The sequence below is a fragment of the Diceros bicornis genome, chromosome 2 (genome assembly GCF_020826845.1).
Source record: "Diceros bicornis minor isolate mBicDic1 chromosome 2, mDicBic1.mat.cur, whole genome shotgun sequence".
Taxonomy (NCBI): Eukaryota; Metazoa; Chordata; class Mammalia; order Perissodactyla; family Rhinocerotidae; genus Diceros; species Diceros bicornis.
The window spans coordinates 86492522-86520270 of record NC_080741.1 but is presented as its reverse complement, the minus strand read 5'-3'; the positions used below and the strand labels follow the sequence as shown (position 1 = coordinate 86520270).

General features: G+C 43.3%; 2 protein-coding genes across 4 annotated transcripts in view; both read left to right on the top strand.

Annotated features, from left to right (window-relative positions):
* The first annotated feature begins 1264 nt into the window (after positions 1-1264).
* Positions 1265-9927, top strand: LOC131419984 (probable protein BRICK1). Its single transcript, XM_058565630.1, has 3 exons — positions 1265-1420; positions 8474-8556; positions 9280-9927. Exons 1-3 carry the CDS (start codon positions 1303-1305, stop codon positions 9304-9306), a joined length of 228 nt encoding a protein of 75 aa, XP_058421613.1. The 5' UTR covers positions 1265-1302; the 3' UTR covers positions 9307-9927.
* Positions 9928-10850: 923 nt separating this feature from the next.
* IRAK2 (interleukin 1 receptor associated kinase 2) overlaps positions 10851-27749 on the top strand; it is an 83689-nt gene continuing 66790 nt past the window's right edge. Inside the window, exons 1-4 of one of the 3 annotated variants that reach the window (XM_058565621.1) lie at positions 10851-11564; positions 18590-19149; positions 21510-21632; positions 25561-27623. In XM_058565621.1, coding sequence (XP_058421604.1) covers positions 18870-19149; positions 21510-21632; positions 25561-25607 — 450 coding nt within the window. In that variant the 5' untranslated portion in view covers positions 10851-11564; positions 18590-18869 and the 3' untranslated portion in view covers positions 25608-27623. The other 2 variants (XM_058565611.1, XM_058565593.1) reach the window with 2 other exon arrangements.

Genomic DNA, 27749 nt, shown 5'->3' with positions numbered 1-27749 from the left:
TCTATATTTATTATTATTTTAGAAATCATTTATATGAAAACGTAGAACTCAGACCGTAACCTGTTTTCAGAGTGGTACAGTAAAAAGATAATGCAGTCTGGAATTGGCTGGTGAAGGTCTACCAATTGATTAGCTGTGTGACCTTGAACTTCAGTTTTCTCATCTGCAAAATGAGAAACCTCTTCCTTACTTCCTACCACAAACAGGGTTTGTGAAGGTCCAGTGAGGTAAAAGCTATAAAAGCAGTTTTATAGCTTGTAAAATCTTCTACTGGAGTACTAACGGACTGTTTGGCTATATATATATATATTTTTTTAATAAAAAGCATTTACTGCACAAATCAGATTGTAAATATTCCCTGAAACAAAAATAAAATGGTCCATAATTCCACTATCTTCACAAGCCAGATATTGATATTGACATTTTTGGTATATCCTCCTTGTCCTCAAGCAGAATTTTTGCATAGTTGCAATTAAAGAAAAATTTGTATTTTGTTTTTCCCTTCAATTTATGATGTGTGTTATGTTGCCATAGTGTTCATAATTAGCATTTAAATGACTGCATAATATTGCCGTAAGTGGTTATACCATCTATTGAGATACAGTTGTTTTTTAGTAGATAATACTACAAAGAGCACCTTTGTGCTTAAAGTATTTTTTTTCTTTTTCAAGGATTTTCTTAATGAAATGATTAGGTCAAAAAGTTTGAAAATTTTTACAGCTCTTGCTAACAATTTACAAATTTCCTTCTGAAGGGACTGTGCCAGTTTAGTGTGACCAACTATTTACCAGCCTATCAATTTCCCCTTAGCCCCTCCATCACTGGATATTAACGTTTAAGAAAAACAACGTTTTGTTCATTTGATAAGTGCAGGCTGCGACATCATGCTGTGTTGCTGAGAGACATTTTTTAAACGACGTATTTAATGTGGTTTAATCTGCTATACGCATCTCATCGCTGACACAGACCGCAACCTTAGTTTAAAGCAGCTGAGGGACGGGGTGACGCGGGCCCAAGCGCCCTCTAACGTCCATAAACGCCAGGCATCCAGGGGGGAAGCGGGGAGGAGGGGTGGCTGCCTCCCGACTCGCACTCGATTCTCCCCACCGGGCTGGAGGCGACTGTTTTCAGGGGCGTGGGAGGAGAGCCGAACCGCAGTCCAGGACGTGACACCGCGCAGGCGCACCACAATGTCTGCGAATTGGTGAGTGCCTAGGGATGGGCGTGGGCTGGCGGCGCAGGCGCACTGGCGGCCTGTAGGGTCGAAGCGCCTGCGCAGTCGCTCGTCCTTAGGCGGCAGCCATGGCGGGACAAGAGGATCCGGTGCAGCGGGAGATTCACCAGGACTGGGCGAACCGGGAGTACATTGAGGTCATCACCAGCAGCATCAAGAAAATCGCGGACTTTCTCAACTCGTTCGGTCAGCGGGCGAGCAGGGGAGGCGGGACGGAGGGAGGTCTCTGAGGCAGTTCGGCGGGGACGCTGAGAAGCTTTGAGGGGGCTCTCTGGGCGCCCTCGGCACCGGCCGGTTTTCGCTTTCTCCTTCAGGCTGCAGCTTCCGCCTCTCGCCCTGACCCTTAGGCTCCACCGGGCAGTCGCTGTGGGGTAATCTTGCCCCCGGTTGAGCTCGTCGGCCTCATTGCGTCACCCCGATCCATTAACCAGTCCTTGGTTTTCCCGGCCGCGTCAGGCAGCCGCGTCCGCCCTCTGTGTCTTCTCTTCTCGTCGGTGATCTCCCCTCTTCCTCTGTGCCCCGCTTCCCTTCCCGTTCCCTCTCTGCGCCGAGCGCGCCTTCGAGAACGCAGCCGCGGCCGTGTAAAGGCGTGACGGCGCCCCGTCTCCTTCAGCGTCGAGTCGACCTTTCAGCCCCTTTCCGTCGCCCCTTCAGCCACCTTCCCGTCGGTCCCTGCCTGTCTGCCGCGTTTGCTGTGCTGAGAGGTAGGAGATGGGGTCAGAGGTAAGGTCCAGATCGTGGAAGGCCGTGGAAGTCTCTGTACTGCTAGCACCTAGCCGACAGTAGGTGTTTCGTCTGCTTGTAGCAAAATCTTGCCTAGGCACGGCCTACTTCTTTCTGCGTTGTTCCGTCTCCTTCTGGACAGCAAGCCTGTAGCAGAGGCTCCCACCCCATGTTCTCCAAGTGTTTCCTTAAGAGGACGGGGCACTGGTAGACCTTCTTACATAATCACAAGGTGTAGGGGTGACATTTCGTATCTTTTTCCAGCTAGTGTGCTTCTCTTCCACTAATTCAGCAACATTAAGCGAGGGAAACTGCTGTATAGAAAGATTTAGAAACAGGTTATGTTCTAGCTGGAGGACTGAGGAGTCCTCAGGACGGTAAAGGTGACAGAACGTGCATCTGGTCAGAAAGCGTCAGAAGAAACTAGATGTCACTGCAGGGCACTCTGTCAGGCACTGGGCAACACAGAATGAGAACCGTTTCCTGCACTCACAGAAGTTCTCTCTTGAAGATGAAGTAATCACAGCTTCAGAACAAAGCAGAACATGGTTTTTGTATTAATATATTTACCTACAAAGTGTGCGGGATTATAATCCTGACGTGTCTTGGTGTGGTGGATTTCCTCACTCACCAGGGAGTGGGGGTGAAGGTGCTATTGAGGAGAGAAGAGAATATTATAAATATATGTCAGTGACACATGGTCACACACACAGCTTGCGAGAGAGGTTGTCGTAGGGAGTGGTAGTCAAGACATCATAGATGTCATGTATCCTGGAAAACTGTTTTGAGGACTATGAGTGAAGGAGTATGGTTTAGTGAAAAAGATAAGTGGTTTTGGAGACCGGAAACTCAAGTTCCAAGAGGCTAGACTAATTGATTTTAATGAACTGAAAACATTTGAGAAATACTGACCTGTTTACCCTGCCACTCAGATAGGCTGGGTTTCCTCAGTTTTTTTTTTTTTTTTTAAGGTTCTGTGCAAACTCTTTCAATGTTAGTTCTCATAATTAGTTTCTTCTGCTTTCCTAGAGAGCTAAACTATTATTGGGGGTTCTTCACAACCTTCTGTATTCATAACATTCCCTCAGAGGAAGGACTAGATAAGGGAAACCAAAATATTGCACGCTAGGGAAAGGATGGAATGATGACAGAATCACAGCTTTGAGACTGGCTTACTCTGGAGAGGCAGAGTAAGGAGTTGGATGAATCACTGACATGGAGAGTTTTAACTTTAAAAGGCAAAATTAAAAGACTTCATTTATCTGGTAGGAGTTAATATCTGATAATGTACACACAGAATATCCAAGGAAAGTATTGAGGATGTCAGTTCAATCAATAAAGCATCCGAAATAACAAGTCAAACTGGGGCTGCTTTTCAAAACTTAAAAGTAATCTGGCATCTCAGTCCCCCAAATTTGGATCTAGGCAATGTAAAAATTTCATTTCTGAGTACTGACTTGTATTAATAAACTTTTAATACGTATACATTTATCTTTGACATAAATCTTCTTGACATACCAGATCCACTAAATTTAGAGTGGGTGAATTTTGAAACTGACCAAGAATTGAAGAGTTTGAGCTTAGGATTTGCAGAAGAGAAATGTCTCTTTTCTTGCTTTATAGGCAAGGAAATATCTGCTCTGAGAATTTATCAAATGTGTGTGAATCACATTTTGTGATCAGATAAGAGAATAAAGACTTTTCTTTTTGTTTGAGATTTCTAACCAGTCCTGGACTGAGGAAGCAGACACACAGAATTCCAATCCTAAGGAGCCAGAAGAAATGGCTTCCATTCACTTAGCTCTGATTCTTCCTTAAAGTGATGATAATAGCCTAATGTTTGGAGTAATTACTAGGTGGTTTTTGAAGATTTTTACAACGGGAATTTAGTCCTTTTAAAGAAAAGAAGAATTAATTATAAGTAAGAACAGAATTATGAAGCAAGATGAAAAGTTACAGCAAGGTGACTTAGCTGTCAGGTATACCTGAGGCGAGTTCCTGCAGACTGGCAACATCATGATACAGGGCTTTAGACAAGGACCAACAGGCTGAGAAACTGGATAAATCATGAGGATAGACTTGAATACATTGTCTTGGCATTAGATGACTCAGGATGAGCATGTTTGGGATGTATTTTCCCATTCTAAGCCCTTAGTGTGAGTCTTCAGTTCTGATGTATATCTCTGGGGCTTGTATTGTGTTTATGATAACAAGATTTGGTGGTGCAAAGATTTACTAGGACTTTAGGGGCCATCTGGAGCCCTTTGAAAATGGCAGCAATCCTACAATCCTTACCCTGCCCAGAGTCTGTGTGGGCCGTGTGCTTTGGAGAGGGAACTGTTTTTCAGGATAGCTAATGACTTTCTGAACAGCTTTTACCCTGTGATTCCAGCTGGTGAGAGTAGAGTTATGATCTCTTTGTGGTTTTCTCTTTCAGTGTTGGAGGACCACCTGAACCTGAGGAACACAGATCATAATGCAGTAATAACATCCTAACACTAGGCCTGTTTTGTACTTTGGAATTGAAGTTTCTAAGAATAGATTGTCACAAATGATAGCTTTTTATTTTTATCCCTTTTTTTCCTGATTCTGAAGCTGATATGTGCAGAGAAGTGTAAAGAGAAAAATAGACTATGTGGCTATTTTAAAATCTCAGTTTTTATACTTGGCCAACAAATTAGCATGCCTTTTGTGACCCCAGCTGGGTGTCAGATGCTGTGAGAAAGGAATAGATAGGAATAAATGGACATAGTTGCCACTCCTAAGAAATTTAGAATTTTGTTGGAGAAATAAGACTTAGCTGCACAAACAATTGAAGAACAAGTCAGTGTTGGTTTTTGTAGGCTAGGGCTGTGTGCAGTAAGAGTTCAGAGAAGAGCTGTCTGGTAACTGGCATTTGTCAGCAGTGATAATGTACATGCACCATCAAGCACCCTGATGAGGACGTCTGGCATTTTTAGTTAAAGTCTGGTGATAATGTACACACAAGTGTACTCTGGTTTCAGATTTCTCCAGCTACTGAATGTTTTCCCAGTGTTTTGTTTGAACCAGTATGTATTTAATGGGATCTGAAATATGAGTGAAGTTTCTGGAGTAGAACATTTTATATTTCTCAACAGTGCTTGTCTATGTAGGCCAGTAGCATACGGTAGTGGTGTTCTTGGATTCTGATTCATTACCAGATTGACAGAGCTAGAACAGAACAGCCATCCAGGAAGGAACCCTCCCTTTCACCACCTCACTCCCCCAGATAATTTTGGCATGTCTCTTTTTATGGGATATGACAGGTTGTCAGTGATAACATTCATGGTCTTACTGAAGAGCATGCATGATGTGCCTTTGAGCGTCTAAAAGCTAGACTGAAAGAGATTTAGTCCTGTTGGGCAGTCCTGGCAGTGGCAGTGTATCCAGGAAAAGGAGGACGCTGAGGTGCTCCTACTCAAGCTAGACCTGGGAATTAGAAGCTGCAGCACTAGCAGATTAAAAAAACAAGATTAAAAAGAAGAATGAAGAATGTCCAGAATAGGCGAATCCATAGAGACAGAAAGATTAGTGGGGAATGACTACTAATAGGTACAAGGTTTTTTTAAGGGATTATGAGAATGTTCTACGATTAGATTATGGTGATGCTTGCACAACTCTGTTCTAAAAACTATCGAATTGTATACTTTAAGTAGGTGAACTTTATGGTGTATAAATTATATCTCAATAAAGCTATTTTTAAAAAAGAATAAGAAGAGTAGCAATGAAGATGGGTGAGTGGGAAAGGATCTAATATGGAAACAAAAAGAAAAAAAAAGAGGGGCCGGCCCGGTAGTGTAGTGGTTAAGTTCGTGCACTCTGCTTTCGCAGCCCGGAGTTCACGAGTTCAGGTCCCAGGCGCGGACCTACACACTGCTCTTCAAGCCACGCTGTTGGGGCATCCCACGTGCAAAATAGAGGAAGATGGGCACGGATGTTAGCTTAGAGACAGTCTTCCTAAAGCAAAAAAAGGAAGATTGGCAACAGATGTTAGCTCAGAGCCAAACCTCCTCACCAAAAAAAAAAAGAAAAAAAGAACTAGAAAGTGGAAGAGTTGGGCTGTAAGCAAATTTTAAGAGATGTGGGGAATAAATTATGGCCTAGAAGTTCAAAAGGATGATAGCTGTGTGTGGTGGGACAGTGTGATGGGAAAGAGTACCATACTGCCCAGTGAGGGAACTGGCTTCAGAACTCAGCTCTGCTACTATTTTGTCCCTTCAGTGATCCAAGATGGGCCTTGGTTTCCCCACTTGTAGAATTAGTGGAGTCACAGTAGAGTCAATCTTTTATCACTGACATACCAGAATCCATCATTTTTTTCAATAAACATCTCTGTGCCAGGCAAGATGCTAAGGTTACAAAGAGTAATAAGAGACATTATCTGTCTTTGATTAACTAATTCTAGTGGAGAGACAGACATAATAAATTATAAATTACAAGTACATAAATATCATTTGGCTTTGTAGCATGAACATTTTCTCATGTCATTAAATAGTTTTCAAACTTGTAATTCTTTTTTGGTTAGGAAGACTGGCTCTGAGCTAACATCCATTGCCAATCCTAGCCCTGTGCTAACCCCGTGCCCATCTTCCTCCATTTTGTATGTGGGATGCAGCCACAGCATGGCTTGACGAGCAGTGTGTAGGTCTGAGATTGAACCTGTGAACCCTGGGCTGCCACCGAAGTGGAGCTCATGAACTCAACTGCTACGCCACCGGGCTGGCCCCTCAAACTTGTAGTTTTTAATGGCTGTTTTAATAGTCTATCATTAATATGCCATACTTTATCAAACTATTCCTAAGTAATAGTGGTGAACATTCTTGTCTGTTAAATCTGTTATCCAAAGGGGGAAATGATAACCTAAGACCAAGTGTGTAACTTTCAGATTAGAAATTCAACCATGAACATTTAGGTAAATACAGAAGAGAGAGAATTGTATCTTTCTGGCAGAGACCTCTGATGTCTAATTTGAACTGAAGCTTGAAGGAGAATGTTTAGACAGGTAAGATGAGTAAGATTTGGACATGATGAAATGAAAGTCGAGGCCAGATCAGGCTGTAGGAAGATTTGTTGAAATGGGTGCTGAAGCGCTTTTGCATAACGGCCAGGGAAGGGATGGATAGGAAGGTTGTGAGTTGTGTTAAGTCACTGAGTGAGAGAGTGTCTGGGAGCGGATATTTGAGAATTAAACAGTGAAGATTATTGAGAGATGACTGAACGACAGTGTTGAAGGAGGTGGTAGGAAGTAATTTTCACGCCCAGAAACCTTTTTCTCCTGTATGTTGAGAATAGTTGGAGAAAGAATAGTCAAGTAGTTTTTGTTAGAGAAGTTTGCAGAGGAACAGGTATTTTAGAGGAAAACTAGGTTTCATTTTGGGTGAGGTGGTGAAAAAAGATTGCAAAAAGTAAAGGAAGAAAAGGAATTTTGCAGTTGGAATGTGGGCTCCACAGGAATCGGATGTTTTCCAAGTGTTCTCTCGTTCTGAAAGGCCTGTGCAGATCTTGATGAAGCATTGAGTACGCTCCTGGAGTCACAGTAGTGATGTGACTTCTGGGAGCTCAGAAACACTGGCACCTTCCCTCCTCCCCATGGTCTCTGCTACTTTCTTGTCCTCCACTTTTCGTCCCTATTGAGATTATTTTCTTTCTCTTGTTATTTCCCCTTTCTTGAAACTCTTGGTTTGCCTATGAGCCAATGGCCATCTGTACAGCCCCCGTGTCTTAGTTTTCTGTTGCTGCGGTAACAAATTACCACAATGTAGCAGCTTAAACCATATAAATTTGTTATTTTACAGTTGTGTAGATCAGAAACCCAACACTGGTTCACTGGGCTGAAATCAAGGTGTTAGCAGGGCTGCCTTCCTTTCTGGAGGCTCTAGGAGAGGATCTGTTTCCTTGCTCATTGGGTTGTTGGCAGAATTCAGTTTCTTGCGGCTCTAGAACTGAGATCTCTGTACCCTTGCTGGCTGTCAGCTGAGGTTCCCAACTTCTAAAGGTCACTTGAATACCTTGGCTCATGGCCCCCTTCCTCCATCTTCAAAGCCAACAATGGCAGGTTGAGGTCTTTTCACGTTTCTAATCTCTTCTTCTTCTGCCTTTCCTCTGCCTTTCCCGTCTACGTTTATGGACTTGATTAGATCGGGCCCATCTAGATAATCCAGGATCTCAAAGTCCTTAACCTTGATCACATCTGCAAAGTCCCTTTTGCTGGGTAGGATACGTATTCACAGGTTCCAGGGATTAGGATGTGGACATCTTGGGGGAGCCATTATTCTCTCCCTGCCACATTTGGTAGGAAGTTCAACAGATCTGTGCTCCTAAGAGACTTCTCGCCTTATCCTCTCCGCTCCCCTGCTTTGTGTACCTGCTCCCATTTGTACCCTGCATGATATGTCATTCGTTTTTTCAGCTTAGGGGCCGTGTGTGTGTGTGTGTCTGTCTGTGTGTCTGTGTCTGGAATGACATTAATCCTGAACATCAGTCTCCTTTTACCAGATATGTCTTGTCGTTCAAGACTTGCAACACTAAACGAGAAATTGACAGCCCTTGAACGGAGAATAGAGTACATTGAAGCACGGGTGAGTATGGTGGGAAGGTGCTTCCTCATGAGGCTGGGCAATGGCTGTGCAAGAGAGAACGCATATTTCCTCTTATTGCTGAAACAAACCTGGAAACAGAAACAGGCTTCAAGAAGTTAAGTACCGGGCCGGCCCTGTGCCTTAGCGGTTAAGTGCGTGCGCTCCGCTGCTGGTGGCCCCGGGTTCAGATACTGGGCACGCACCGACGCACCGCTTGTCCGGCCATGCTGAGGCCGCATCCCACATACAGCAACTAGAAGGATGTGCAGCTATGACATACAACTATCTACTGGGGCTTTGGGGGAGAAAAAATAAAATTAAATTAAATTAAAAAAAAAGAAGTTAAGTACCTTGCCTGGATCGGCACCAGGTGTCTGGGACTCCAAAGCTGTTGTCTTTTCTACTGCTCCCAATCACTTAGGATCTGAAATGATTTTTTTTTTTTTTAAGATCCCTCCTATCCTTTTGATAATTTTATTTTATTTATTTATTTTTTCCCCCCAAAGCCCCAGTAGACAGTTGTATGTCATAGCTGCACATCCTTCTAGTTGCTGTATGTGGGATGCAGCCTCAGCATGGCCGGAGAAGCGGTGCATCGGTGCGTGCCCGGAATCTGAACCAGGCCGCCAGCAGCAGAGCACGTGCACTTAACCACTAAGCCACAGGGCCGGCCCTGTCTCCTATCCTTTTGAATTTATCTAATTGTCAGTTTTCCTTTGACAGGTGACAAAAGGTGAGACCCTCACCTAGAACTGTGCCATGCTGCTGCTGGGAAGTTGCTTTACAGAACACAGGCCTACGTGGGAAAGGCTCCAGCAGCCGTCAGCTCCTCCTTCTCTCCTTAAAGAGCAACAGGGCTTATTCTTGTTTTTCTTTCCTTCAAAAATGTGGCCTTTGGGCTCTGCCGTGTACATCTGAGAGTGTGATGTGGCATGTGGGGAGAGGTCCGGGGGGAACTCTTGGAAACAACATTAGGCATTTTACCTTTTCAGTAACATTTTGTAGAACTACTTGTCAATGTGTTTGAGGCATTCAAAGCCAAAAGCCCGGGAGCCCTTGTTAAGGTCCTCCCCACCGCTCGCTCTCTCTCTCTCTTTCCTTACAGCTCTCATTGCCTCTGCATTGATTCTATAAACAGTCTTTGTCTCCTCCCCACCTTTGATGGGGGGTGGGAGGCAGTCCTGGCTGAGACACTCACGTCCTGGCAAGGTGGCTGCCAGAGAGTGTTGTTGCTAACCCAACAGTGTCTGTCCTTTTGGGGAGGTCCAGGCCAGATCCCCACTTGGCTTAAAGGGACATTTTCAGAGTTTTCTTTCTGTCACTTGGGGTGTCTTTGCCTCTCATATTTCCCTAATAAACTCCTCAACTTTATCGACTGCTGCGATTGTGGTGGGGAGAGGAGCTAGAGATGGGACTCATCTGTTCCACGGAATCTGATGTGTGGGGTTACTGTCATAACATAGAACTTTCAGATGTAGCTGTTTGATCAAAGCCCAGGTGGCTTAGCAGTCGGAGCCCCGTGTTTGGACGTGGCGCTGACTGATTCACCCTGGGAATCCCTTGGTCGCTCAGCAGACGTTTACCAAGTACTCACTGTGTAGGCTCATGAAGCTCCAATAAAAGACACCGTGTTGAGTCAAGGCGTGATGCTTACAGTCTGTGAAATACCAGCATCCACACAATTTAACCACAATCCAGGGCAGACTGTTAGTTTTATAAGGTACAAGCTAAATATCGCCTTTTGAAAAGCAAATAGTTTAAACAGAAGAGTCTAAAACTTTTCATTCTCGCACTCAAAGCTTGCTATGAACTTGTGCCAGCCTACTTCTAGAGGCTTATCTCCTATATAGAATCTTCATTTTAGTCACATAGAAATCATTATGCTCTGTACACGCTAATTTCCCCTTATTCAAATCGTACTTGCCATTAAAAGTCTAGCTCAAGCCAAACCTCCTCCAGGAAGTTCTCCTGGCTTGACTTTTTCACTCAGCACCGCCCTTTTCCTTTTCTCAGTCCCTCCCATCCTACCATGCTAACACTACACTTCAGCTCTGGGTTTGATCTTGTCATGAATTGTTCCTAATTTAGTGTCTGCAGGAGCGCCTTTTCCTGTAGTATTGCCCAGCTGGGTGCCTTGCAGAAGGCACGTAGTCAGTAAGTACCAGTTGAACTGACTTGTAGAGCTGAAGCTGCTTTGTACTGTCACATCTTTTTAGAACTCCTGCTCAGACCTTTAGAAGACCATTTTAAGTAGTCCCTTCGTTTAAAAATGGGGTTTTACAATGGAAACAAAACAGATATCCTTTACTTTGGTAAGTGCTGTTTTTGAACGTTACTGAGCTCATCTGTAGAGTGCTTTTAACAGTCACTTGAGTTCATTATTCATAATATCTCCCCTGTCCTTTCCAGGATAGAGAAGGAAGTACTTCTGAAGTTCAAGTTTTGGATTATCTGGTGCTCTGCCATCAATTTAACAGATATTTTATTGAGTTCCAGTATACAAGGACTATAATGTAAGACGGTAATAGGGGCAACAGTGATGGTAATTTGTATAAGCAGGAAAAGCCCATCCTTTAATGAGATTACATGTGAAAATGCTCGATAAATTTTTTATGGTCCTATAGATACTAATCTGTTAATTTATTGATATCACAGTAATATTTCTAAAAAAAGTTAGTGCTCTAAATAATACCATCTTGCTAATGGTAACCTGCTGGTTGTAAAGAGCAATTGGTAACATTTGGTGTAGGAAACAAGTGAACCCAGCCTTGTCTAGTAGTAGTCACTCCTCCATCTTACCTGGCACTGTGAGGCGTCAGAGTGCTTTCCCTGGTTAGCACCTGCTTAATGAAGCGAGGTATAGCTAGGACTGTCTGTCATTCATTGAGTGTGACCGTGTGCTAGATGTGCTGTTTTATGTTCTTCATTTCATTTAATCCTCAGGCTGGAAGAAGTAGGCATTCTTACCTCTATGTAACAGATGAGGAACAAGTTTAGAGACATACGAAGTAAGTGAAGGTGCTAGGATTTGAACCTAGACCTACCTGCCTCAGACTACCCGTTCTACTCTTCATGTGGTGTAACCAGATCTAAAACTTTCTTTCTTATTCCTAGTCCAGTGCTCTTTCACTATTCTCACATCAGATACTCTTTACGCTGTTACACATCTGTTAGTGTTATATGCCTCCTCACCTTCCTTTTGTAAAGAAGGCTTCGTGGTTTTTCTTGCTGTCTGGCAAAACTGTTTGCGTTGATGTCTATATTGTCTAGTTTCACTTCTTCCAGCTTCCTTAAGTCATACACATCTTTGTGCTCAGGTCACTGCAGTCCGTAAATGTGTTACCCTAACCCACCATTTAGTTTGTCCCCAATGTGTCGCTTCTTCAACTTATGCAGTTAGAGTTCTGATAGACTAACATTTTACCCTCACTGAGGACAATAAAGCTATATTTTACATTTTCATCTATGTTTACTAAATCGTTGTTTCTTTTTTTTTTTTTAACATTGTAATATTTTATCCTTATAACAAAACTAAGACGTTGACAGGATCGTTACTTGGATTTAAACTACAAGAAGACTGAGTTTTAGAAAGGTTCAGTATACTCAGATTTTCTGAATCCAAATTGTTCTCAGTCGCCTCATAGTGAAAAATTGAATTGAGTTCTTTTTTTTTCTTCCCAGGTTACACAATATAGGGAAGTTATCCACATTGTGCCTCTCTTTCTTTCCTCATGAAATCTTAATGCTTTCTGAAGAAGGATAATTATGAAGGACTTTGCTGTTTTCTAACATGAGTGGGAAATGAGCTACGTATGAGAAATCTTCTCAGCCATTCATAGGAGCCTTCACAGGAACCTCTTCATCCTCTTATACTTGGAAATGTTTTCTACCCTGTAAGTTAGCTTAATTTACATATTTATTGAAAAACTAGGGAGTAAGGGGTTTGAACCGTTGAGCCGTTAGGCATAGATAGATTACAAATCTCTTGATAATAAAGCAGTTTTCAACCTGTCTTTAAAACTGGATTTCAGAAGCAGGAAGAGATAGGGAACTGATCTTTTTGGCTTTAAGAGATGTACCACATTCTGTCTTGCTCTTGTTACTCAGTACTGTAAACTTTCCACCTTTATCTCGCAAAGCTAAAGCCATGTTTGTAAACGTTATTTGTTACTGTAGGCTACACTAAGTGGGATGGAAAGCCTGTTGTTCATCTCTAGGCTCCTTCCCACAATCTGTACTCAGTTTCCTACTGTTGTCTGCAAAAAAAGCTTTGCCCTCACTTGGCTCTGGAGAATGTTAGTTAGGAGACTTACTCCGGTAGTTTGCAGACAGTGTCAACGTACGAAAATACAGCTGCTTTCTAAAGGCAGTGTAGCTGTCAGGTGGACCCTACACCAAGAAAATCAGGTTGACTTAGGGCTCTCAGGTTTATTTTCTGAAGAAAAGCTAGCCAGTACACTAGTTGTCCAAAGGTTAGGATTAGCTAGAAGTAAAACTCACAGAACTTTAAGGTGAAAAAGAATTTTAGAGAGAATCGAGTCCACTCCTGCCTTTTGAAAAATGCAGAACCAAGCCCAGATACGTTCTGTGACATGCCCATCCAGTTACCTGGTGGCACAGTCAAGATGAAAGCCCAGGTCTCCTTGTTCCTGGATCAGTACAGAGCTGTTCAGGGTCTCCCAAGTCAGTGTTCTGTGCCATGCTTATCCCTTATTAGCCTCTCCCTGGATTTCATTGACAACCTGAGAGAGCAAAAGGGCAGTTGTCTGTCACATTTAGCTAAGTGGTGTCCGTTGGCATCAACATTTTCATTTGGAAAAATCTAGGGCAGGATTTCCTTTGGCCCTTTTGGGCTTGTTGAGACTACAAAGTGTGAGGTTGGTCTTATGTCTTAATCTGTATCCTTCCGGTATTCAGGATCTGCATCCCCCAACCCATAACATGTTTTTTTAAGAAATTTTATTGTGAAACAATTTTCAGACTTATAGAAAAGTTGCAAGAAGAGTACAAAGAATTTCTATATATTCATCATATAACACTGTTGAATTGAAATTTATTTTATCCTCAAATCTGAACTCATTCAATGTGACAATCCCAGTCATTCAATGTGACAATCCCAGTGTGACTTTAAAGATGGAAAATAAGTGCATTATAAGGTGAAACAGATTTTATTAATACAATTTTTTTAGGAGTAAAATGTTCCAATTTAATAAATGTTAAGTAATTCAATTTTGCTTTGACATTTTGCCTAAGAAGTTGTTTGTTAGCATTAAATACATTACACGTGTACTGTATGTGAGGCACTGAGATACAATGGTGAGGAACAGACACACAGTCTCTACTCTTGGAGCTTACAGTGGAGTCGTTATGCACTCACTCTGTTTTCCCAAAGGACACCAAAATGACGTTTGGAGAAGAACCTCAGGAAAACACAAAGAACATACACATAGAACAAGGCAGGTCAACTTTATTAAATAGGAAAGATATTGGAGGCCAAAACTGTATGTGGAAATCAAGGTTTTTGTTTTAGTTTTTGGTTATTTTAATTTTTTGTTTTTTTACCATCGTTAAAACATCACTATGTGTAGATTATGGGTACACACGAGTGTTTGAAAAGCATTAAAAATTGGCCTGGATAAATATACAAAGAACTATCAAGATTTCAACAATAAGAAAACAACCTAATAAGAAATGGGCAAAAGATTTGAACTGACACTTGGAAGAAGACAAAAGGAGGGCAAACAAGCTTGTGAAAAGATTTCAACATTATTAGTCACCAGGGAATTACAAATTAAAACCTCAATGAGATACCACTATGCCATCTATTAGAATGGCTAAAAATTTTTTAATAGAACAAAAACAAAAACCTGATAATGCAAAGTGCAAGCAAGTGGAGCAACTGGAAGGCTCGTACATTGCCGGTAGGAATGTAAAATGATACAGCCACTCTGGGAAAACAGTTTAGCAATTTCTCATGAAGTTAAACATACACTTACCATATGACCCAGCAATCTCCCTCCTGGATGATTCTCACCTGAGAGAAATGAAAACATTCAAAAAAAACCTGTACGCAGATGTTTATAGCAGCTTTATTCATAATTGCTAAAAACAAAACAACTCGTCCTTCAGTTGGTGAGTTGATGGGGAATACCATTTGGCACTAAAAAGGATTAAGCTGTTGATATACACTGCAACTTGATGAATCTGAACTGAGTTATGCTAAGTGAAAAACCAGACAGAAAAGGCTCCATACTGTATGATTCCATTATATGACATTCTGGAAAAGGCAAAACTGTTAAGGACGGAGGACAGATCAGTGGGTGCCAAGGCGTAAGCCTGGGTGTAGGGTTTGACTACAAAGGAGTTTTTGGGGCTGATGGAATATTCTGTATTTTGATTGTGGTGATGGTTACACGACTCTGCGTTTGTCAAAACTCGGATCTATATACCACAAAGAGTGAATTCTACTATATGTAAATTTAAAATAAATTTAGAAAAACATAGCGTGGATAAATACACATCAAACTCATGATAGCTGCTGCCCCTGGGGAGGAAGGAGTGAAATAGGACCAGCGTCATTAATTAAAGGGTATTTTTGCTTCATCATTTGTGCTGTTTTTTTTTTTTAAAGGGAAGTAATTTGACAACATATTCTTAATTTTATATGGTGAGACTATCAGTTTTAGCTTTGTTATTGTACTTTTGTATTTTTTAATTGGTCAAAATATAAACAAGGCAAAATATATTGTCTTAAAAGAAAATTTAGAAGATGGAAAAGTAGAAGGGAAAAAAAATCGTCAGTTGTCTTAAAATATTTGGGTGCATTTTCTTCTGTTCCTCTCTACATGTTTGTTTTTGCATAGTGGAAAGTGTAAGAACAATATAGTCTGTAGTTTTATTAGTATATCCTAAACATGTTTTCCTTGTGCCTAAATGATCTTTATTATAAACATTATTTGCAGTGATGCAATATCAATTTTAAGGCCTGCATTTATCTAAACAACTGCTCTCATTTTAGGGATGCAGGCATTTCTGTAATATTAAACTGGTATGTTTTACCTCGCTAGCCTGGGAGTAGAAATTAGGATGTGTTTGCATGAATCCTGTGAATTATGATGGCTCTGAGCCACTGTAATTTTATTAACAGGAAGTCCTTTTTTTTTTCCTGGGGTTTTCCTCCACAAATGTTTCCATGTTTTTGTTTTTGTTTTGGTGAGGAAGATTGGCCCTGAGCTAACATCTGTTTCGAATCGTCCTCTTTTTGCTTGAGGAAGATTGTCCCTGAGCTAACATCTGTGCCAGTCTTCCTCCACTTTGTACACAGGATGCCACCACAGCATGGCCTGATGAGCAGTGTCTAGGTCCACACCTGGGATCTGAACCCATGAACCCTGGGCGACTGAAAGCAGAGGACGTGAACTTAACCACTACGCTACCTGGTTGGCCCCTCCATGTTGTTAATGTTCAGTATAGCTAGAGGTCCAGCGGCACTGCTGGTCATTTAATCCTGCTGGAGGCCGTCAAAATACACCGTCTCTTTGTATAATGCACTGGCAAGGAGAGCCTACGGCAAAATTACAGAGGTTCAGACTGTTAGTTCCTTTGTAGATTTGTCTGACTCCTTAGATTCACTCATATCATCATTTTTCCCCCAAGGCACCAGATGATGAACCTTGCTGATCCAGCACTCTCCTCTGACCACCCTCTTCACACCCTTATGTACCCTTCGATTTCCTTGGCTGTAAATTGGAGATAATGACATAGCTTTAATGAGTGTGGAATGCTTAGTACTGTGCCTGGCACTTGTTAGATTTTTTTCTTGAAGTTCATCTTTGACTAAATGAAACCCTCTGAACCCTGATATTTCTGTGCTGCTTCTCCTCTTAGAGTCTGTTCCACATCACTGAACATTTAATTACACAGTTATATACCATCTTCCTTGATCATCAGATCTCCAGCCTTCCATACCACCACAGGTCTCTCTCGTTACACTAGTCACAGTTGCAACTTTGTTTTCACTTGTGCCATTGTTGATTATTGTGTGACCCTCTTATTGAAGTGCTGTGAAGGCAGGGACCATGACTTTTCTCTGCAATATTCTTAGCACAGTACCTGGCACATAGTAGGCCCTCAATATTTACAGGATGAACGAAGAAATGAGTGTTTATACTTTGTAGTTTTAATCTCCCAGAAATAAACATCTCCTTTCCCAAATTTTCACCATAGTACTCTGCACATAGTGGGTCTGATTAATTTTCTCTCTTCACCAGTCCTCTATGGCTTTTCAGAATTGATTTAGTTGTTTTCATTATAAAAGTAATGTAACTACATTCCAGAAAATGTGTGTGTGGGGGGAATAACTGCATATATTTTTCAAAAATATCATGCTACAGATACAATTTGATGGCTCTTCCCCCCTTTTATTTCATTTCCATATCCTAAATAAACTTTTCCACGTTTTAATGAGGTTGCCATTTTCTAATATGGTTTATGGAGAAAAGTTTGCATCAGTCTTTCTTGTCAGGTAATCGAAAAAATGGAAAGAGGTTGCTCAGATGGGTGAAAATCATAAATCTAAAGCTCTTCATTTGCATATTTGATTGAGATCAGCCGCCCAGGAGTGTAGCCAAAAACAAAAAAAGCCTATTTCTCCCTTCTTCCTGCCATTTCTTTTAAATGTTAGGGCCATAGTCCTAGTCTGTCGGCGTAGCCATTTGTCCCTCTTTGTCCTGGGCCACCAGGTGGATTTTCAGTAAGCGGTAGGCCTGTTGGAGTCCTGGGCTTGGAGGTGGTGGGTATAAAATCAATGAGAAGCAATTGAAGGCTCAGAGAATTTAGAGTTTTGCCCAATATCTAAACCCAGAATGAGAACCCAGGTGGGTGTGGCACCCAATTTTAGAGGGCACACAAACTGCTTGCAAAAAGTTACTCCCTTTTCACTTTCCTTTAATCTTCCTGATTATGTCCAGGAGAAAGTTGGTTTGACAACTAACATTTGACATCTAACATCTACCACTTGGCTAACGGTTTTGAACCAAGAGAGAGCAGGCTTAGAGCCTTTAACAGACAATGGATAAAATTTACTGGGGCCAGCCAGGTGGTGTACTTAGTGGTTAAGTGCTCCGCCCCGGTGGGGGCGGGGGGGGGACCTGGGTTTGCACGTTCGGATCCCAGGTGCAGGACCTACGAACTGCTCATCAGGCCATGCTGTGGTGGCGTCCCATATACAGTAGAGGAAGATAGGCAGGATGTTAGCCCAGGGCCAATCTTCCTCAGCAAAAAGAGAAGGATTGGCATCAGATCTTAGCTCAGGGCTAGTCTTCCTCACACACACAAAAAAATATTTACCAACTGTTGTTTTGTTTTCTTTGAACTTAGTTCCACTGTACTTTTTTTTTTTCTTTTTGTGAGGAAGATCAGCCCTGAGCTAACATCTGATGCCAATCCTTCTCTTTTTGCTGAGGAAGATTAGCCCTGGGCTAACATCTGTGCCCATCTTCCTCTACTTTATATTGGACGCTGGGGCAGCATGGCTTGACAAGCGGTGCGTCTGGTTCGTGCCTGGGATCCCAACCTGCGAACCCCTGCCGGCTACCCCCGGCCCTCCAAGCAGAGCGCGAGCACTTAACTGCTACACAACAGGGCCAGCAGCCCCCCAACTGTACTTTTCTATGGCAAGTGATAATGAATTTCCATTGATGGTAGTGGTATGAAATTTCTTCTCAAACTTGTTTAATTGCTTGTGTATGCATAGAATACCTTTGAAAGGAAGTATGAAAAACTGCTGATCCTTGTTGCCTCCAGGGACTCTTTCTGGGTGGCTAAGGGAACTGGGATCAGAGGAAAATTTTTACTTTGTTATATTCTTCTGTACAAAATATGAATTTTGTGACCCAAAATGGAGAAAGAACTTGATTAATGAAAAAATTATTAAATAAATAATAGCGCAGATGGTAGGGAGGATACGGCAAAAACCATAAAGGTCTTAAGAGAATGAATGAAGCTAAAGAAACGCTGTGTCAAAAACTGACAGGAGGGAAAAATAGCCTATTTATAGAAGAAACCCAGAGACCACGTGGTCTACCGCCGCCCTCCGCCTCAGTGAGGATTCGGCTCTGGTGACTGGAGGATCCACCTGCGCGTGCGCACAGTCTCCGGCCGGCCGCTTCCGCTAGTGTGTACTCCCTCCCCCACTGAGCGCGCGCGGAAACCGCACGCACGCCTGCCCGGGAGCGCGCGCACGCCCCGCCCCGCCCCGCGCGGCCCGCGAATCCCGCGGCGGCGACGCCTGGGTGTCAGGGCCCGGGGAGGTAATGCCCCTGAAGGCGGGGAACGTGGCAGAGGCCGAGGCGGGTGCCGAGGAGTACAGCCCTGAAGAGTACGGCCGGGAGGAGCCGGGCGCCGAGAGGGAGATGGAGGCCGGGCGGCCGCGGCCGGTGCTGCGCTCGGTGAACTCGCGCGAGCCGAGCCAGGTCATCTTCTGCAACCGCAGTCCGCGCGTCGTGCTGCCCGTGTGGCTCAACTTCGACGGCGAGCCGCAGCCCTACCCGACGCTGCCGCCCGGCACGGGCCGCCGCATCCACAGCTACCGAGGTAGGAGGGCCGGGGTCGCCCCCTTTGTCCCGGGGCGCAGCGAGCGCCTGCCCGCGCCCGTGCCGAGTTGTGCCCGGCGCTGCCCAGCGCTCGAGGCCTGATGACCACAGTCACGGTGGCCCGATCTCACTGAAGCCCCTCCACCGTCCGGGAGGCAGGTGCTGATTCCCATTTTACGCACGAGGAACTGAGGCCCCAGAGAGGTGGTGGGAGATCCAAGTTGACACTGCTAGTAAGTGGCAGAGCATTCTTTATAAGACTGAATAATTTGCCTTTGATGGTGGTTGCCCCTGCCCCTTCTCGTGTATTTACCCCTAAAAGAAGTGCTCCATCCCTAACGCCCATTTGTTCAGTCCGTGAATGGGAGAATCGCGATGTCGCCACTGGGCCAGGTCCGCGTAGGGTCCCTGCTTTTACGGGGAACAGTCCAGCGGAGGAGACAGACGAATGCGTAAGCAGGTAAGAACAGGCCAGTTCGTAATTGCTTCGGTAGGAACCGCGCACAGCGGGCTGCGGGAGCTTGGAGCAGGCACCCGCTCAGTGAAGGGAGGGGGCGTGTGGTTTCAGTTAGTGAGAGCTTTCCAGAGAAGAAGGGGAGTCCTGCAGGATGAACGGGAGCTCACCACCCCAAGACAGAAGTGCGAGTTCTAGGCAGAGGGAACGGCGTGGGCTAACACCTGGAGGCTTGCGGGGAAGAGGAGACGGTATGGAATGGTGGGAGAGGAGGCCCAAAAGGTGATTTTTACCCCTTTGGGTAATGGAGCAAGTTTTTAAGCGGAGAACTGACACTGCCGCATTTACATACTGGAAAGCTCACCCAGGTTGCAAAATGGTTTGGAGTGGGAAGACTACTAGTTAGGAAGCTGTTGTAATAACCCAGGTGAAGAATAACTAGGCCTTACTGCCTAAGGAGGCAGTAATCTTCCTTCCCATGGCTATCAAGCAGAGTAGTCCTATTCTAGCTTTATTTTCACAACTATCCTGGGAGGGTCCTGATGGATCGTTTTTTCCTTGAGGGTAGTATACTTAGTAAGCTAAAGCTTCTCAAACTTTTATACCAAACTTCCGCTAATATTAGATGAGGAAGAACACTATTCTTCTCAGGATCAACATTTCTTTTTTTTTTTGTGATGAAGATTGGCCCTGAGCTAACATCCAATGCCAATCCTCCTCTTTTTGCTGAGGAAGACTGGCCCTGGTCTAACATCTGTGCCAATCTTCCTCTACTTTACATGGGACGCCGCCACAGCGTGGCTTTGATAAGTGGTGCGTCTGTGCGCGGTGGGGATCTGAACCTGTGAACACCGGGCCACCAAAGCAGAGTGTGCGCACTTAACCGCTTGGGCCACCGGGCTGGCCCCAGGATCAGCATTTCTTTAGTCTCCTGTTTTATCTAGGAAATTGTGTGAATTTGCATTCTACTCCAAAATTTATCTTTGCCTGATTTAATATAAAGAATTTTTAAAATTACTTACCATGTGAATGTACTTAATGTCACTGAACTACACACTTAAAAAGTGATTAAAATGGTAAATTTTATGTTAGGTATATTTTACCACAATAAAAAAAATTACCAGTTTACATTTCTTAAATTTTCCCACCAAATCTTCAGGTAAGTTTACGCTCTGTGAACAGTTGCTATATTTGTTCTGCGACAACCCGTTCCCTCCTTAAACAGGATCTTAGGCCTGGGGGTTTGCCTCCTTCCTCCCCTACTCCCCCTTTTTTGCATATGATGATTTTGTTTCTTAAATTCAAGTATAATTTACATACAGTAAAATGCACAGATCTTAGGGTTTGAGGAGTTTTGACAAGTGTAGCAGCACCTAGTATAGATTAAAATGTTTCCCTCACCCCAGGAAGTTCCCTCCTGCCCCTTCCCCTGCAGTCCCCTCTCTCCCAGAGGCAACCACTCTTCTTATTTTTCACACCACACATTAGTTTTGCCTGTTCCTGCAGAATGTACCCTTTTCTGTCTGGCTCCTTTCTCTCAACATGATGTTTTTGCACCTCGTTTTTGAGAAGCCCAGATTTGAGGAGTCGGTGCCCTTCTGTCTCTCATTTCGCAGCGTTTGCTGTGATTTGCTTTCCCACCGTGGTCGCAGAAAGGGCGTGGGATTTGGAGCCTCAAGTACATGCTCTTCTGCTTGCTGTCCCTGTGGCCTTGAGCAAGTCACTTGGCTTTTTCAGACCTATTTTCTCCTCTGTCAATGGGCCTATTGTGAGGACTGAATGAAATAATATTATTGGAAAGGCTTTGTATGATAGTTAAGCAGAATGAGGCAAGCCTTTCCTGTTGGTCAGGGGAGATGGAGGAAATAGGTGTATGGCTACTTACCAGCCTCTGCTTGTCTTAACAGGTCACCTTTGGCTCTTCCGAGATGCGGGGACATATGATGGGCTTCTGGTTAACCAAACTGAACTCTTTGTGCCATCTCTCAATGTTGATGGACAGCCTATTTTTGCCAACATCACACTGCCAGGTACTAATGTTCCATGTCGCTTTTTAAAGAGACAAGGCTGTTGTAATAAGTTCAGGATAGGCCACTTGAAGGAGCCAAGGCCTTACTGATTTTCCCCTGATGCTACGCCCTTTCTGTGCCCTATTCTACACCATAAATGATTTATTTGTATGCTCTGTATTGAACACAGATGCTGTGGTATCTCATAGCTCTTTGGGCTTGTCAGAGGTGGACTGAATTAAAATATCTGATTGTAGAATTATGAATGCATTTTGTTTCCCTGGGCTTGAGCAGAGTTATGCCCTGGAGTCCCAGGGGAAGAACAAGATTTAGAGAACGAGATATCATGTCTTATTTATATGACTTCTAGTGTTGTATCTTTTAATGTTATTTAACCTGGTTAAGCTCACAGCGCCAATTAGGGGTTAAATAAATCACCAAATTAAACATTAGGATTATAGTTAACTATTTATTTAAGACTCAGAAGATTTTATTAGGTTGAACCCTAAGAAACTGATGTTCCTGTGGGTTAAAAAAAAAAAACCAAAATACCTGCAGCTTCATAGGGTCCAAACTAATATGTGTATATAGATCCTGTTTTAAGGAAGTGGGTATACAGAAATGAGCACTGATAAGTTAAATGTAAATTTTACCTTATAGGATACCCTTAAAGAGTAAGTTCCACAGTGAGTTTAGCATAGGGTTTGAGTTACTCTCAAATCCAGTTACACAGTTTGGGTTATCTATTGCTGTGTGACAACTACCCCAAAACTAACAACCATTTTATTTGTTCATAATTTTGCAGTCTGGGCTGAGCTCACTAGGTCGTTGTTCTGCTCATGGTTGTCATTGGTGTGGCCGTCTTCTGCTGGCCGGTGCGCTGGGGGCTGGGCCTCTCTCCCCTGTAGCCTCAGGGCCTGTCCCCCTTTGTGTGGTCTCTCCTGCAAGGTAGCTCAGGGCTCCCGAGAGCGTAAAAGCAGAAGTTGCCAGACCTTCTTAAGTCTTAGGCCCAGAACTGCCACAATGCCGCTTCACCCACATCCAGTTAGTTAGAGCACATCGCAGCCCAGCCACTTTCAAGAGGAATTTACTACACAAGGTCGTGCATACCTTGAGATGTCCACTGGAGCCATCGCGTTACACTCTTCCACAACACAGGTACTCACTTTTTTTGCCCAAAGTGAGTGGGTCTGTAGTAAATGTAATTACCATAGTTGGAAAGCCTCTTGCTCATCCCCCGGCCCAAGGCCTGAGTCTGCTGCTGAGGATTCGGTTTTCTGCCGTTGCAGTGTATACCCTGAAAGAGCGATGCCTCCAGGTTGTCCGAAGCTTAGTCAAGCCTGAGAATTACCGGAGGCTGGACCTCGTGAGATCACTCTACGAAGATCTGGAAGACCACCCGAATGTGAGGAAAGACCTGGAGCGGCTGACAAAGGAGCATATTGAAAATCAGCGGATAGAAGGGGAGGCCGAAGATTTTAATTGAAGTTTGTGCTCCCGAGTCTCAGCTTTTGATGGCACTGACTAGTCTTGACCTCGCTGTAGGACTGGTCACTTATTCTCAGCTTCAAGGGGTCTCCTTCTTGGAGTAAAAAATGCTCCATTGCTTAAAAGAGTTAGGCATCGTGATGTTTAGGGCCAGATGTCACAAAATGTAACTTAATGTCTGCTCCTTCTAGAAGTATTTACCAAGGGAAAGTGGTGCATTTTTGTCTCCTTGTAAGTCAGGAAAGCTCCTGTGTAAGGACTTTTGGGTGAGTAATTCAGTGCGAATTGCAGCATCTTTAATTGTAGGAAAGCAGTGGCATCTGCTTTTAATTGCTGTGTTGTGCTGGGGGTGCGGCTGTGTCCTGCTCTGAGACCGGGATGTCCTTGAGGCAGGGCAAGTCTGTCTCCTGTTGAGACCCCATGCCTCGCGCACTGTGAGCCTTCAGTCAGTGTTTGTTCAAGGAACAAACCAGTGGATATTTGGGTAGAAAATGTTTGGAGGTTTTGCTCTTATTGTGAGGGGAGGGGACCTTAAAGTATGTACAGTATATAAATGTTTTAAAGGGAATCATTTTTATAGAAAGCACTTTTTATAATTTTCTAAATTTTGTGCTTTTCTTTGTCCACTGTTGTTGCAATGCTGTCATTTCTGTTTCTAAACCAGGATTAGCTTTCTACAGTTATTGTGATGCTGGCTTTTTTGAAACTTGACATCTGCACAGAAGATAAGAGAAAATAACTGTCTTCTTGTTTAGTTCTTGTGTTAAGGAGCTAATACTGTACTGTGAATGGGTTTTTGCCAAGTGTGGGTATTTCTGTTCCTTTCTGTAAAGTCGTGACAGTTCTGTTGGGGTCAGCATTTTTCATCAGGCAGGATCTGGTGACCCTGCGTCTGGCTGGAGGAGAGGCCGAAGCCCTTCCACCTCTGGAAAGTTATCCTAACACACAGTGGACTCAAAGAGTAGCCTGGAACGTTTCATAGTTTTATGAATGTACAAATCCTTTCTTATAGGCTGGACTTAAAGTCGTTAACTCAAATTCAATACTTCTGTCAGGCTTCCTTTTTTGTAACTGATAGTTAAAAAAAAAAATCCTCCTAGGGCCAGCCCCGTGGCTTAGCGGTTAAGTGCGCACGCTCCGCTGCTGGCGGCCCGGGTTCGGATCCCGGGCGCGCACCGACACACCGCTTCTCCAGCCATGCTGAGGCCGTGTCCCACATACAGCAACTAGAAGGATGTGCAGCTATGACATACAACTATCTACTGGGGCTTTGGGGGAAAAATAAATAAATAAAATTATTAAAGAAAAAAAATCCTCCTAGCAGGGAAGATTTTTGACAGAAAAGTAAAAGGAATAAAAAAGATCACTATAGATACACTACTTAAATACAACCACTAACTTAACATTTTGAACTTTCAGCCTCTTTTAGGGCATGTTTTGGTTGGTTTGGTTTTACACAGTTAAGATCATACTGAATATACAGTTTTGTATTCTGTTTCTCATTGAACTTTATAACTTAAATATTTTTCCATGGTATTAAAAGCTCTTCATAGACATTAGTACAGTCTTCCTTGTACAGATAATGTCGGGACGTTTCTTGGCAACTTTAGTTCCCCATGCTAACCTTTGGGCACGGTTCCTGTGCTCTGAAATTGGAGTGGAGTGAATGGAACCAACGCCCCCCAGTTTCCCCACTGTCCTCTGTTCACCTCATCTTATTCCTCTCTTTCAACATTCAGCAAATACGTCAGCTTTTGTTTTTAGCATGTTGTAGTACTCATTCAGTGACACACCTCTACATATCTAATTTTTTTTGTTGAATTGTTGGGTAGAGAAGAAGAAATGCTGGTATAGAAGGCAGCTGTATGAGTTTGAGAATGGGATAGGATGGGGCATTTAATGAAGTTGCTGGTGCTGGATTAGGCTTTCATGAGATTTCATGTTCCTCTTGTTAAAACATGCAGTTTGAGTACTGTGTTTTTTGTGTTGTCCAAGGAAGATTGAAAACCTGTAGCATGAATAATACGTGTTTTTCATTTGAAACCTTATGAATGTATTAAATGTGTGGCTTTTAAGAGACTGTGATGTTTGCTATTTTGAGTTAAAAAAAGAAAAAAAGCTGTTCTTTGCTACATTAAATGGTGCTGAGTAAAGGAAATAAGGTGTGTCGTGGTGTTATTTTAACCAGGCTCTTTGCTCTTGGAGAGTTTTGAAAGCTGTGGTTGTTTAAAGGCTTAAAGTGGGGAGGTGGGTGGCAGATACAGGCAACTAGCTTCATTCTCAGTCCCTTCTCTTTCCAACCCTGGATTTTTTAAAAACATTGTTTCTTTTTGCTTTCTTTTTATTGTAAAAATGAAATATCACTGTAAGAAAAAATTTAAGCACTACAGAAAGGTATTAAGAAGAAATGTATTCACATTGGGAACAAAGGTGTTTTGTTTTGTTTTGTTCATGAAAACAGAACCAACCTTAACAGACATGTCACTGAAGAAGAGCTACAGATGGTAGCTAAGCCTGTGAGAAGGTGCTGTGCATCATATGGCATCAGGGAAATGCAAGTTAAAACAGCAGTGCGAGACCTATTAGAATGGCCAAAATCTGGAACACTGACACCGAATGCTGGCGAGGATGCAGAGCCACAGGAGCCCCCGCTCACTGCTGGTGGGAATGCAGAATGGTCCAGCCGCTCTGGAAGACAGTTTACTGGTTTCTTACAAAACTGAACATACTCTTATCAGGCAATCCAGCAATTGTGCTCTGTGGTATTTACTCAAAGAAGTTGAAAACTTATGTCCAAAAATCTGCACATGGATATTTAGAGCAGCTTTATTCATAATTGCCAAAACTTGAAAGCAACCAAGATATCCTTTGGTAGGTGAATGGATAAATAAACTGGGGTTCATCCAGACAGTGGAATATTATTCAGTGCTAAAAAGAAATGAGCTGTCAACCATGAAAAGACATGGAGGAAACTTAAATGCATATCACTAAGTGAAAGAAGCCAATCTGAAAAGGCCACACACTGGATGATTCCAACCACATGATGTTCCGGACAAGGCACAACTGTGGGGTGAAAAGATCAGTGGTTGCCAGGGTTTGGGGGGAGGGAGAGATGAATAGGCAGAGCACAGAGGATTGTTTAGGGCAGTGGAACTATTCTGTATGATACTATAATAGTTGATATATGACATTATACATTTGTCCATACTTAGAGAATGTACAACACAAAGAGTGAACCCTAAGGTAAACTATGGACTTTGGGTGATAATGATGTGTCAGTGAAGGTTCATCAGTTGTAACACATGTACCACTCTGGTGAGAGATGTTGATCGTGGGGGAGGCTGTGCAAATGTGGGGGTAAGTGGGTATGGGAAATTCCTGTACCTTCCTCTCAATTATGCTGTGAACCTAAAACTGCTCTAAAAGATAAGTCTATTAAAAAAAAAAAAAAGAGGGCCGGCCCCAAGGCTTAGCAGTTAAGTGCGTGCGCTCCGCTGCTGGCGGCCCGGGTTTGGATCCTGGGCGCGCACCAACGCACCGCTTCTCCGGCCATGCTGAGGCCGCGTCCCACGTAGAGCAACTAGAGGGATGTGTAGCTATGACATACAACAATCTACTGGGGCTTTGGGGGAAAAAATAAAATAAATAAATAAAATTATAAAAAAAAAAGAAGAACCAGAAAGCTAAGTGGTTAATATTTCACCAACACTTACATTGAGAAGGTGGTAAAAGGACAGGGCACTGGGCTAGAAATCAATGCACTAAGGATATGAGATAAATACCAGTGTTTTGCACTCTTGACATATGAACAACACCAGTGTGAACTTTTCAGATGCTTACACGCTGGGTTTCTGTATCCCATTCTTAGCACCTCAATCCCCTCCATGCTAGTTGCTGGGCTGCCTGATGTCCCCTTTCTGTCAGCGCACCCAAACTCCCTGCCCCAACAAACATTTTCCTGGAGGCTCCCCCCTCACCACATATACCCAGTAATCCTTTGGCAGATGACAGAAAAATTAGACATACTTGTGATGGTCATCAAAAGGACTGGGCAATAGCACTGGATATATAAAAGAGAGAGAAACCCACAAAACTTGTTTCAGAATTCAGAACATGAAACCTCGGAAAGTATGTCAGCTTAACATACAAACAAATAGCAGTATGCTCTCTCCCTATTCAGGTAGAAAACAAAAAAAGATTATTTTGTTCCAGTTGGGAGAAGTTGAGTCCTAGAGGACTGGGGCCGGCCCCACAAATGTTAATAACAGACTAACATTACCGAAAGACACAGAGGAAATCATAGTGAACCATTTTATCTTCAGATACATTGAAGGAGAGTTAATTGGGCAGAGGACAGCTTAGTAATTTGCTTGATAGAGAGTGACATGAGATGACATTCTTCACTTGTGGGAGGGTGATCATTTACCTAGGTCCACCGCAAGAATGTTGCGAGTGCTCCCTGTGGTTATCCAGGGCTCACAAGCATCAGGTGGGAACAGAAGGTGAGGGTTGTTCTAGCAGGTCTGGAGCAACTACTGGCAGCAGGGAGGAATTTCGAGGGTGGTCTGGTGTGCCCCTGGGGCAGCAGTTCTCCAGATACTGGTGTACGGTTTTCCTTGATAGACCTTAGGATTCTCCTACCCCTGCCAT

Excerpts from the sequence above, each read along its gene's own strand:
- LOC131419984 (XM_058565630.1), top strand. The coding sequence starts at position 1,303 with ATGGCGGGACAAGAGGATCCGGTGCAGCGGGAGATTCACCAGGACTGG. Across the intron at positions 1,421-8,473 it reads GGACTTTCTCAACTCGTTCG|ATATGTCTTGTCGTTCAAGA; the intron begins GTCAGCGGGCGA and ends TCCTTTTACCAG. Across the intron at positions 8,557-9,279 it reads TAGAGTACATTGAAGCACGG|GTGACAAAAGGTGAGACCCT; the intron begins GTGAGTATGGTG and ends TTCCTTTGACAG.